Genomic DNA, 13,671 nt, shown 5'->3' with positions numbered 1-13,671 from the left:
TCCCTTCCAGTCCTATGATTCTATGATTTACATTACAAGTTTTTAATATCTATCTGTTACTCAGTTTTTAATCCATTTAGCGTGTGCCACATTGGTTTTGTGTATTGCTCGTTTTAATCAGAATGTTGTTCAGTACTAAGCCCTGGTCTACACTACAGGGTTAGGTTGAATTTAGCTGAATTAGGTCGATTTTATAATGAATGCGTCTACACAAGCAACCCCGTTCCGTCGACCTAAAATCAACTTTTGTACTCCTCCCCAGCAAGGGGAGTAGCACTAAAATCAACCTTGCTGGGTAGAATTTGGGGTAGTGTGGACGCAAATTGACGTTATTGGCCTCCGGGAGCTATCCCAGAGTGCTCCAATGTGGCCGCTCTGGACAGCACTTTCAACTCCGATGCACTAGCCAGATACATAGGAAAAGCCCCAGGAACTTTTGAATTTCATTTCCTGTTTGGGCAGCATGGCGAACTCAGCAGCACAGGTGACCCATGCAGTCCCTCCAGAATCACAAATCAGCTCCAGCATGGAGCTAACGGGAGACACTGGATCTGATCGCTGTATGGGGAGAAGAATCTGTGCAGGCAGAACTCCAATCAAAAAGAAGAAATGCTAATATATATGCCAAAATCTCACAGGGCATGGTGGACAGAGGCCACAACAGGGACACACAGAAGTGCCGTGTGAAAGTCAAGGAGCTCAGGCAAGCCTACCAAAAGACAAAGGAGGCAAACGGTCGCTCTGGGTCAGAGCCCCATACATGCTGCTTCTATGATCAGCTGCATGGCATTCCAGGGGGAGACCCTACCACTACTGTCCGTGGACACCTGCAAGGAGGGAGTCTCACGCAACACGGAGGAGCATTTTGTTGAGGAGGAGGAGAATGCGCAACAGGCAAGCGGTGAATCCGTTCTCCCCAGCAGCCAGGACCTTTTCATCACCCTGGAGCCAATACCCTTCCAAGGCACGATCCCTGACCCTGAAGGCAGAGAAGGCACCTCTGGTGAGTGCACATTTGTAACTACAGTACAGGGTTTAAAAGCAATAGTGTTTAATGTTTGATTTGCCCTGAAGACTTGGGATGCATTCGCGGCCAGTACAGCTACTGGAAAAGTCTGTTAACGTGTCTGGGATGGAGCGGGAATCCTCCAGGGACATCTCCATGAAGCTCTCCTGGAGGTACTCTGAAAACCTTTGCAGAAGGTTTTTGAGGAGGGCTGCCCTATTCCGTCCTCCATGGTAGGACACTTTACCAAGCCAAGCTAGTAGCAAGTAGTCTGGAATCACTGCAGCACAAAGTATGGCAGCGAATGGTCCTGGGTTTTTGTCGCATTCGAGCAACATTTGGTCTTTATCTTTCTGTGTTCACCTCAGGAGAGTGATATCATTCATGGTCACCTGGTTGAAATATGGGAATTTTTGGAAGGAAACAGTAAAAGGACCCTGTTCATGCTGCGCTTGGCTAAAAGAGATCATCCCATAGCAATGCGGCAGGGGGAGGGGTGAAGGGATCATCCCAAATAGCCACACGGAGGGGTGGAGGGAGGGGTGTGCCACACATCCACCCTAAAACCTCAGCCCCTCCTTTTAAATGGCAAACCCAACCGGCATTGCTTGCTATGGGAAAGGAGGACGCTGCAGTTTGAAAACATTCCCACATGTTATGAAGGCGTTAAAAGCCAAACCCGTTTACCATGGCTGCCTGGAAACTGAATTCTGTTGCCCAGCCATGTGTGATGTGTGACCATACCAGCAGGTGCTCAATATAAAAGGCAAAATGCGACCTTGTACCTAAAGCACATGTGCTGCCTGCCGTGAATTGCTTGATTCACTGTGAAAGAGTCTCCCTTTTGTTCTCAGAAATGTATCATCTTAAATTTTACTTTCCCTTTTTATCCCCCTGCAGGTGAAAATGTTTCTATGCTCCCCCTATCATCTCCGTCCCTGAGGTTATTGCAGATTAGAAGGCAAAAAAACGTACTCGTGATGACATGTTTTCTGAGCTCATGCAGTCCTCCTGCACTCATAGTGCACAGCTGAATGCATGGAGGCATTCAGTGGCAGAGTCCAGGAAAGCATTAAGTGAGCGCAATGAGAAGAGGCAGGATGGAATGTTGAAGCTAATGGGGGAGCAGATGCTCAGGCATCTGGTGTAGCTGCAGGAAAGCCAACAAAAGCACAGACCGCCGCTGCATCCACTGTACAACCACCTGCCCTCCTCCCCAGGTTCCATATCCTCCTCACCCAGACGCCCAAGAACGCGGGGGGAGAGGCTCCGGGCAGCCAGCCACTCCACTCCAGAGGATGGCCCAAGCAACAGAAGGCTGTTGTTCAAACGGTTTTGATTTGTAGTGTGGCTACAATAAGGAATGTGTCCTTGTCATTCCCTCCTCCCCCACCCCACCCCACCCAGGCTACCTTATCAGTTATCTCCCTTTTTTTTTTAATTAATAAAGAAAGAATGCATAGTTTCAAAACAGTAGTGACCTTATTTCCTTTGCCAGCTGTGATCGAAGGGGGGAGGGTGGTTGGCTCACAGGGAATTAAAATTAACAAAGGGGGCGGGTTTGCATCAAGGAGAAAAACACACAACTGTCACACCATAACCTGGCCAGTCATGAAACTGGTTTTCAAAGCCTCTCTGAGATTCAGCACGCCTACCTGTGCTCTTCTAATCGCCCTAGTGTCTGGCTGTTCAAAATTGGCAGTGAGGCGATTTGCCTCAACCTCCCACCCCACCATAAACATCTCCCCCTTACTCTCACAGATATTATGGAGCACATAGCAAACAGTAATAACAATGGGAATATTGGTTGCGCTATGGTCTAACCTAGTCAGCAAACAGTGCCAGCGAGCTTTTAAACGTCCAAAGGCACATTCTGCCACCATTCTGCACTTGCTCAGCCTATAGTTGAACTGCTCCTTACTACTGTCCAGACTGCCTGTGTATTGCTTCATGAGCCATGGGAGCAAGGGGTAGGCTGGGTCTCCAAGGATAACTCTTGGCATTTCAACATCCCCAACAGTAATTTTCTGATCTGGGAAGTAAGTCCCTTCTTGCAGCTGCTCAAACAGCCCGGAGTTCCTAAAGATGTGAGCGTCATGCACCTTTCCCGGCCATCCCACGTTGATGTTGGTGAAACGTCCCTTGTGATCCACCAGTGCTTGCAGCACCATTGAGAAGAACCCCTTGCAGTTTATGTATTGGTTGGCAAGGTGGTCCGGTGCCAAGTTAGGGATATGCATTCTGTCTATTGCCCCACCACAGTTAGGGAAACCCATTGCAGCAAAGTCATCCACTATGACCTGCACATTTCTCAGAGTCACTACCCTTGATAGCAGAACATCAGTGATTGCATTGGCTACTTGAATCACAGCTGTCCCCACAGTAGATTTGCCCATTCCAAATTGATTCCCGACTGACCGGTAGCAGTCAGGCATTGCAAGCTTCCACAGGGCTATCGCCACTCGCTTCTCAACTGTCAGGGCAGCTCTCATCTTGGTATTCCTGCACTTCAGGGCAGGGGAAAGCAACTCGTAGAGTTCCAGGAAAGTGGCCTTACGCATGCAAAAGTTTTGCAGCCACTGGGAATCATCCCATACCCGCAAGAGTATGCAGTCCCACCAGTCTGCTTGTTTGCCGGGCCCAGAATCAGCGTTCCACTGTATCAACTAGCCCCACTGCCACCATGATGTCCCTGAAAGCATAGGATGTGACAATTGGAACGTCTGTGTCCATATCCTCCTCACAATCGTCCTCGTTCTGCACATACTGCAGTATAATGCTTGAGGTGTTTACAATGCTCGCAACAGCAGCGGTGAGCTGAGCGGGCTCCATGCTTGCCGTGCTATGGTGTCTGCATGGGTAACCCAGGAAAAAAGGCACGAAATGATTGTCTGTAGTTGCTTTCACGGAGGGAGGGAGGAAGGGGAGATTGACGACATGTACCCAAAACCACTTGCAACAATGTTTTTTCCCCATCAGGCATTGGGAGCTTAACCCAGAATTCCAGTGGGCAGCAGAGACTGCGGGAACTGTGGGATAGCTTCCCCCAGTGCACCACTCCGTGAGTCGATGCTAGCCACAGTACTGAGGACGCACTCCGCAGACTTAATGCACGTAGTGGAGACATACACTTTCAACTGTATAAAATCGATTTCTAAAAATCAACTTCTATAAAATCGACCTAATTTCATAGTGTAGACGTACCCAAAGTAAAATACCTTACAGAAGTCTATGTATATTATGTCTGCACAATTACCCTTTGTCATCCAAATTCATAATCTGATCCAAAAAACTGTGTCAAGTTTGACAAGACCCATTTTCCATAAAAGTAGGCATGAATTATGCTACCATCTTTTAATTCTTTAGTGATTCCATTCCATATCAGCCTTTCCATGATTTTGCCTGGTTTCAATATCTGGTTCAATGTCCAGATATTACCAGACTAAAGTAACCCAGGTCATCCCATTTACTCTTTTAAAATACTGGCATATTAGCTTTTTTTTGTAGTTCTCTGATGCTTCCCCTGTGTTCCAACATCTGTTAAATACCAACATCGATGGGTAAGAGAACTCCTTGGCCAATTCTTTCAAAACTCTTAATTGCAAGTTATCTGGTCCTGCAGATTTAAAAATGTTTACCTTCAGTACTTGCTGTTTAACATTTTGTCTATTACTGTATTTCATTATCATTGTAAAATGTGAATATTTCATCCAGCTTCTTTCCAAATACAGAACAGAAATATTTACTAAACACATCTACCCTTTCTGCACTGACAATTTTACCATTCCTATCTAGCAATGTACCTACACAAGTGTTAGGATTTCTTTTATTCCTCATGTATTTAACAAATTCCTTCTTACTGTCTTTAATCTAGTGTATTTTCTGTATTTTTCATTAATGTCTTTAGCTTCCCTTATCAATTGTCTGTATTGCGTAACTGCTAATTTATAGAGATTGCTGTCAACTTCTCCATTTCCATTATATCTCTATGATAATTTTTATTGCTTTTTCAACTTCCCATCTTAATCAGGATGATGTCTTAACCTTATAAACCTTCTTTCATGACTGCAGAATTGTAGGGTTTTGGGTGTCAAAGTTTCAAGGTAACTGCACCTGTATTCCCCCTCTGTGGTTCCTTGAGGGCACATACACCCCTTGATGGAGGGTTCTGGCTCCCAGTGTCACGTGTCTCTCCCTCCTGACTCTAGGGGGTTTAAGGCTGCACAGTTCCCTGCCTTACACTGTGATATCCCCAGCTAACCATTCTGCCTAAAGTCCAGTGCCTGTGCTTTGCCTTCTCTCCAAGAGCTATGCACCAGTTACAAGTTACCACAGAGCTCTTTCTAAGCAGCACCTTTATTCTTAAGGTTACATTACAGAGAACACATAAAAGTAATAAAACTTCCTAGATGCATATTAGAAGCTTACCAAAGGTCACCCCATCAGTCATAGGGACCTTAGTAGGCCAAAATCTTTCCAACCTTTCCACAAGGATTGGGGGCTGCCTTTGGACAAAAAGTCCTGTCTGTATGCCGGATCAGAAAGGAGGCCTGAGTCAGCTTAAACACAGTGTTGTTATGCCAAAAGCCCTTTGTCTGTTAGTCTCTGGAAAATCCAGTTTGAACCTGTATGTGCAGTCCTCCCCCAGGTGGGGTACCTCTCTAGATGTATTTTCCACCTAGGGGATTCAATTTAATCACCCCCTACTGTTTTTGGTTTCTAGAGAAGCTGTAATAACTCTCCCACTTGGAGTTGCATACAGTCCCTGGCCCACAGTGAAACATAAACTTAATACAGTATGCTCCCCAAAGATATTGCATGGGATTGCAATATCTGTCATATTTCTAACTATATATATATATAGGTGTATAAATACAAAAGTGAGTGTGTGTGTTGCTACACATTTGTATTCTAACTTTGGCATAACAGCAATTTTGTATTGTCATAATTTTGTATCATCATAATTGCCTAAATCTCCCTTGCTGCAGATTGACCCCATTCCTACTTATCCTACCTTCTGGGGACAAGGAGAACAATTGATCACTGTCCTCTTTATAACAGCCCTTAACATATTTGAAGACTTTTTTCCCTCCATAGTTGTCTTTTCTCTGGATTAAACATACCCAGTTTTTTAAATCTTTCCTTACAGGCCAGGTGTTCTAAACCTTTTATCACTTTTTTTCCTCTCTCCTGTGGACTCTCTCCAGTTTGTCCACATCTTTTTTTAAAGTGCAGTACCCAAAATTGTACACAGAAATCCAGCCAAGGCTTCATCAGTCCCAAGTAGAGTGGATCAGTTACCTCCCATTTCTTATATATGACACCACTGTAAATACTCCCCGGAATATTAGCATTTTTTGCAGCTGCATCAGTTTGTTGACTCTCATTCAGTCATATCCACTGTAACCCCCAGATCCTTTCCAGCAATACTGCCACCTATTACCCATTTTGTAGCTGTGCATTTGATTTTTTTTCTTGCACTTGTCTTTGTTGTATCTTCTGTGCTAGAAAGGTCCTGCTAACTCAGTACGGGCACTGACACTAGATTTGAACTTGTGACTCCATGTGTCGTGTTGCTGCTGCAGATTGCCTAAATTAGTTCTGAGTTATAATAATAGTGAACATATGGTAAGATAAAAAGAGAGCTGCACTCTAATTATTAGGTCAGTTGTATTCAGTATCTATGAACTAGGTAACAGTAGTTCAGATTCTTGAAGTGGATATGTTATTTGCCTTAATGAACCAGCTGACAAATAGGTGTACCTCCATTGTCATCCTCTAATCACACTGCTCTGTCCAGAACTTTAAGTAATTTTTAGGTGTGTTGTCTCTGAAAGACAGACCAGAAGCTGCTAGACTTGTTCTCTTAACATCCACTAAAAAGATTTTTCTGACTGCAGTGTCACTTTTCAGGGGGCGCGAGAGAGACACCAAAAAAATTGACTTGCAAGCTTGTATGGATAAGCAAAGACTGACTATGTCTAAGATACATTCCCATTGTTTATGTGTTTCTGTCTCCTAACCTGGCTTGTAATTCTGGGGCTAGGAAAAGGAACTTAGCCTGTTGTTGTATATGCTATTGTTCAGTGATGCCCAAGTAGATATTACCCCAAATGTAAGCATCTAGGAAGTTACTTGTATCAATCTAGTGGTTATCATGGTTACAAACAATCATTTCTTGTTATTGATATTTTAAAAATGTAATAAAAAAGAAAAAGCCCAACTTACTAAGAAAAGCGGTATCCACCTATTAGGTGGTAGCCCTTCTGAACTGTTTCTGTGTTTGGAGGTATTCAGAGTTTGCTGAACTTGTTGGGAACATCTCTGGTGGAGTGTATTTGCTATTCATGTCCATATAAAAACAAAACTTGTACAAAATAGATCCAAGATGATACAGGTTTTGGAAATGAATAGGTGGGAGATGAAGAAAGTTTATCACATAACTGATATTTATTAATGTGGGGTTTTTTCCCAGCATTAGGGTCCGCAGGAAAAGGAAGTCGGCCATTGGATATAGGACCTGACTACAAACCACCCATGAGTGGTAAGGCCCTTTATAAAGCATTTCAGCAGAGACCTATTAGGTTGAAATTCAGTATGTCTTGGTATAATGGTGTGTAATGTGATATGTCTCCTAAAATATGAAGCTATTATTTACAGCCCTGAAGACATATTTTCCAATAATTGCAGTTTTCCCCTTTTATGAACCATTTGGTATTAGCAGTTCACAAGTAAGACTCGGAAAATAATTTAGCATGCTACTATAATATAGTCTTTGTCCGCCATGAAAAAACAAATGGGAACAAAAATGTTTATATGCACCAGATTTCAATTATGTCACCAAACGTTTTCCCAGCCTAGTTTAAAATGACTGCCACTAGGTACCAGTGTACAATTAATTGTATAGAACATAATAGGGTCAAGGAGAAAAAAGTCTTGCTCTTAAACCTTCCTCTCATTTGCATTTAGTATCATGAAAGTCTTGCACTCAGGTACCACTGGTTAGAGCTGCATAAAATGTATCTTATTTTAAAGAAAAATTTTCATTATAGAATACCAATAGTGTATTAAGTGTGGTTACTGTATCCAAAGGAATGCCTGATACCCTTTAGTTCCAGCAGGGTCCTTTTCACTGCATACTTGTCAGCTTTCCTGGATGTGTTTTCAGGCCCTTCTTCCCTTTCACCGTCCACCACACACCTTTCTAGAGACAGCAAAGTACAATTCCCCAAAGTCCTAGAGGCTTGGACTGTGAAAGAAGATAGCTGCTAGAAGCACAGTGCTGTTCTCTGGAAGCAGCATGCTGAGATGGATTTTTTTTTTAAATTATGGAAGGTATTTGAAATTAAAGGATTATATTTTACTTTGAAACCTACATTTCTGAGCCATGCCCAGGAAACTACCATTTCTTTGAACAAATATGTAATTTGTGTGCTTGATTGTTATTTTTGTTTTGTTTTAATTAGAGATGCCACAAAATTCACATCCAAAAGTAAACTTTTGCCCAAGTTTAAGGATCCAGGTCAGACCCACTACAGAAACAGGGGTAACCTGGGCCACAAACTCCAGATTCCAATACTTCCAAAGTTCCAGGGGAGGGAAGGGAGAATGAGTTTATTCATATGACAGAAGACTATCTTGTTATTGGAGACACATGGTGCAAGAAGGGGGTAACTGAATAGGGAGTTAAGTAATAATAATAATAATCTGTAGCTCTTTATAGCACTTGTCACCAGTGCATCTCAAAGCTCTTTACAAAGGAAGGTCAGTATCATTATCCCCATTTTACAGATGAGGAAACTGAGGCTCGAATAGGTAATGGGAAGGCCCCTGCAGGTGGCACTCTTACAGCCCCAGACTATTAGGGTATTGGAGTGTGTGTTCCAGTGGGCTTCTGTCCTCTTGCCCTAATATCTGAAGGGACCCACCCATGCATCCACAACAACAGTAGCAGAGTGGGTGAACTTGTGTGGCCTCAGAGGGAGATACAGTCAGGTGATAAGAATTCTTGCATTAATTGGTCCAGTGACATGTAATGAGCATGTTTGTTGTTCCCTTGGAGACTCCTTAGAGATTGCTATGGGGAGCAGTTGATCAGATGTCATTATATATAAGCACACCCTGTGCCTGTCTTTTGGCATAGTATCCTGTTTCAACATTTTCAGTACAAATAGGACTTAACCAATTGATTTTTCTATCAGTATTCTTTTTTTTTAATCAGAAGTGCTCATGCAGATACACTTCAATGTGAAGACTCATTGTTGCTTTGCAGGTTAACTATGCCAGCCTCTCACGTATTGAACCTCTTTGTTGTGATATAGTTGATTGTCTCACCACACCTGAATGGTTTTCACAGCAACTGTAGGTATCATTACATAATTTTTAATGGGCTATCATTTGGAAATAGATCATCAAAATGTTATATAGGAGAAAAGGATAATTGTACGGGGCCATAATCAGGTGGTGATGTGCAAATGTTTAAATAACAAAAGATAAGAGAGAGAGTACTTAATGTGAAATGCACCAGCTGAGCCAAGATTAGTTTCTGTCTGACACTGTGTACTTTCTTCAGGCTCCCCATCACTGTTGATTCCTTTTTGCATCCTGTAGTGGGGAGCTTTTTCTCAAGTAAAGGTTTTGTATAACAAGTGCTTTCCTCTTCCCCCCTCTTCCCCCGCCTCCCCTACAGGCAGTAACAGTCCCCATGGAAGCCCCACATCCCCCCTGGATAGCAACATGCTTCTAGTCATAATAGTATCTGTTGGAGTGATCACCATTGTGATAGTGGTGATTGTTGCTGTCTTCTGCACTCGTCGCACCACCTCTCACCAGAAAAAGTAAGATGTGCTTTACTCCGTTCTGGTTTTCTCCATTTATTCAGTTACTTAATAGCTGCATCTATGACTGCAAGAGTAGTGATGTCTCCATTATGACCTCACAATTGCAGTTAGTACTGGCAAAGGCTTAGAAAATATTCCATCTGAAAGTGTTGGCACAACCCTCAGCCATTCATGCATTTTCTTTGCCCTTACCTATCAATATCAATTGTGTCTTATGGGGTTGAATTTAAGTCAGTTAATTATTATATAAGTCTGCGCCACTAACACTAGCTGTTTAAGGATGGCTGTTTCCTTGGCTTCACTGATGAAAGTGTTAAATATCTTACTCCAACAAAAGGTGATGCCATTTTAGATTTAGTACTGGTAAGTAACAAGACCCTTAGAGAAGAACTCATTGTAGAGGACAATCTTGGTTCAAGTGATCTTGAATTAATTCACTTTAAACTAAATGGATTGGTCTTGGGACTGATCTTATTTAACATGTTCATTAATGACATGACAAAAAGTGGAAGTGTGCTAATAAAATTTGCAGATGACAGAGCTGGGAGATATTTCCAGTATGGAGGAAGACCAGAATATCATAAAAGAAGATTTGGACAACCTTGAAAACTGGACTAATAAAAATGGGGTGGAATTTAATAGGGCAAAGTGCAAAGTCATGCACTTAGGGACTAATATCAAGAATTTTTGCTGTAAACTGGGGATGTATCAGTTGGAAGTGACAGTGAAGGAGAAGGACCTAGGTATGTTGGTCTATCACAGTATGACTATGAGCCACTAATGTGGAATGGCCGTGAAAATGGCTAATTCAATCTTAGGATGCATCAGGTGAGGTATTTCCAGTAGAGATAGGGAAGTGTTATTACCGTTATACAAGGCACTGGTGAGACCTCATCTGAAGTATTGTGTGCAATTCTGTCCCATGTTTAAGAAAGATTAATTCAGACTGTAATAGATGCAGAGAAGGGCTACTAGGATGATCAGAGGAATTGAAAACCTATGTTACGAGAGGAGACTTACAGAACTTGGCTTGTTTAGCCTAAGAAAACAAAGAATGAGGGGAGATATGATTGCTGTCTATAAATTCGTCAGAGGGATAAACATCAGGGAGGAAGAGGTGTTAAACTGGCCATCAATAAGTTTAGGCTTGAAATTAGATGAAGGTTTCTAACCATCAGAGGAGTGAAGTTCTGGAGCAGCCTCCTGAGGGGAGTAGGGAGGGGCAAAGACTGAGCTTGATAAGTTTGTGGAGGGTATGGGATGATGAGACTGCCAACGATGGCATAGGACCCATCCACAACTGCTACTAGCAAATATCCCCAGTGGTTAGAGATGGGACACCAGAGAGGGAGGGCTCTGAGTTACTATAGAGAATTCTTTCCCAGGTGTCTGGCTGGGGACACGGCTGCTACTCTGAAACCTGTCATGTAGTGTAATGCATCTCTGAGTCTTTGTATGAAAGATTTAGATGCAAAAGTTGCTTGGTTCTATTATTAGTCTTGTCCTTTCTGCAGAAAAGGACCTGAGGATTACAGTGGACAAGAAGCTGGATATGAGTCAACAGTGTGCCCTTGTTGCCAAGAAGGCTAATGGCATATTGGGCTGTATTAGTAGGAGCATTGCCAAGGTCAAGGGAAGTGATTATTTCCCTCTATTCGGCACTGGTGAGGCCACACCTGGAGTACTGCGTCCAGTTTTGGGCCCCCCACTACAGAAAGGATGTGGACAAGTTGGAGAGAGTCCAGCAGAGGGCAACAAAAATGTTTAGGGGGCCGGGGCACATGACTTATGAGGAGAGGCTGAGGGAACTGGGGTTAGTTACGCTGCAGAAGAGAAGAGTGAGGGGGGATTTGATAGCAGCCTTCAGCTACCTGAAGAGGGATTCCAAAGAGGATGGAGCTAGGTTGTTCTCAGTGGTGGCAGATGACAGAACAAGAAGCAATGGTCTCAAGTTGCAGTGGGAGAGGTCTAGGTTGGATATTAGAAAAAACTAGGAGAGTGGTGAAGCACTGGAATTTTGTTACCTAGGGAAGTGGTGGAATCTTTATCCTTAGAGGTTTTTAAGGCCCGGCTTGACAAAGCCCTGGCTGGGATGATTTAGTTGGAGTTGGTGCTGCTTTGAGCAGGGGATTGGACTAGATGACCTCCTGAGGTCTCTTCCAACCCTAATCTTCTATGATTCTAGGATTGTCATACCAAAAGAACTTAGGTGTGAAATATCCTGATAGATACCATTCAGGAATCCTTTGTGTGATCCGTGGCACTCTAGTGCAGCAGACTGAAAATTCTGTATATTTGGTGAATCCCAGGATGGATACTTTTATTAAATTAAAGGGACATTATCAATTTGATTTTTCTGGTAGAGCAATACCTTAAATAGCATGTCCCACATTATGTTTCTAAAAATTATAAAGGTTTATCTTCTTCCCAGCTTATAAGGTCCTTTCAGCAAGAGAAGCAGCAGGCCCCAAGAACAACACCTCAAACTTGCTCACGTCCTTCCTCCTCTCACCCTCTTCCACTCTCTTGTGTACCCACTCCTGCCAGCTTACCTCTTCAGCAGTTTAGGACTGATATAAGGCCTCCTAACTTTTACATTCCACTCACCCAGAACCTGCAGAGGAGTTTCAGGGAATGAAATACCCTCCCTCCTGCTGCACTCTTTAGGCTACCTTGGTCCCCTGACAAATGGAGCTTCTCTGGCTACCTACTCCCTGCACAGTGTAAACAAACTGATTCCCCACCCCCCTCAATTTTTTATCTGCCTTGTTTTAGTCACATCTTAATTGTTACTTGCATTCCTTCTGGGTGCCAGATATGACATTTCCTCTTTTGCTCCCAGGGTCCAAGGTGGAAAGGGGTTTTCTCATTTTCCACCTATTAAAACCCTTGACATCACACAAAAATTGCCTCACACTCCAGAACCTGGCACTGTTACTCCAACAAGAGCGAGTAAGCACATTAGCTGAATGTGTCTGCTAACCTGATCAGTAGTAAAATCATTAACATTTAGATTATCAACATTAAGCTTCAGAGTTATCACCATTTTGAGGTAATTGTGTCATTTCACACCCCACTTGCGGCTGTTATTTAAGGTTGTTTGCACACTTAGGACTACAACAGAGCATTGGTTTTCATACACTTCATACTTGTCTTCACCACCACAAGGACTGGGAACTTAATATTTGTTTATGAAAGCTTAGGTTCTGCAGCACTTGGCAGATTTTGAGGAAAAAATCTGTGGCTGCATAGTACACCAGCCTATCCCTTTAGGTATGGAACATGTAGATAGCTGCCACACAGCTGAATAGTAGATCTGAAAAAAATTCAGATGAAAACTCACCTGTCTCTGAGAGTAACAAAATATTTGTCTAAGAATGTTTTATTTATTTTCTTGTTTTGCAAGGAAACGAGCTGCCTGCAAATCAGTCAATGGGTCCCATAAATACAAAGGAAATTCCAAGGATGTCAAACCCCCTGACCTTTGGATCCATCATGAGAGACTGGAGCTGAAACCCATTGATAAATCTCCAGACCCTAACCCAATCATGACAGATACCCCAATCCCTCGCAACTCCCAGGACATAACACCAGTTGACAATTCCATGGATAGCAATATCCATCAAAGGCGCAACTCATACAGGGGTAAGCTTGGCTAACAACAAGCTGTAGTTGGATCATGGTATTTAATTGTGTAAAATTAGATTCAGTATAACCACTGTATCTGGCAAAAGCATTTGTTAAAATGTTGTATAGATTATAATAAAGTTTTTATTAAATTGTTATTTTTCTTATTTTTCTATTTATTAGTTTCGGTTTAGTGAC

The 13,671-nt window shown here is 42.7% G+C and overlaps 1 protein-coding gene across 32 annotated transcripts in view; it reads left to right on the top strand.

The window, feature by feature from the left end:
• NEO1 (neogenin 1) overlaps window positions 1-13,671 on the top strand; it is a 498,185-nt gene that overhangs the window by 457,004 nt on the left and 27,510 nt on the right. For 24 of the 32 annotated variants that reach the window (XM_043523405.1, XM_043523409.1, XM_037911829.2 and 21 more), the window contains 3 exons: window positions 7,482-7,550; window positions 9,696-9,843; window positions 13,253-13,491. In XM_043523405.1, coding sequence (XP_043379340.1) covers window positions 7,482-7,550; window positions 9,696-9,843; window positions 13,253-13,491 — 456 coding nt within the window. The remainder of the gene's footprint in view (window positions 1-7,481; window positions 7,551-9,695; window positions 9,844-13,252; window positions 13,492-13,671) is intronic. The other 8 variants (XM_043523404.1, XM_037911822.2, XM_043523419.1 and 5 more) reach the window with 1 other exon arrangement.

This window comes from Chelonia mydas, chromosome 10 (assembly GCF_015237465.2).
Source record: "Chelonia mydas isolate rCheMyd1 chromosome 10, rCheMyd1.pri.v2, whole genome shotgun sequence".
NCBI classification, from domain to species: Eukaryota; Metazoa; Chordata; order Testudines; family Cheloniidae; genus Chelonia; species Chelonia mydas.
Note: the sequence above shows the minus strand (reverse complement) of the source record. Positions and strands in the feature narration are given on the sequence as shown.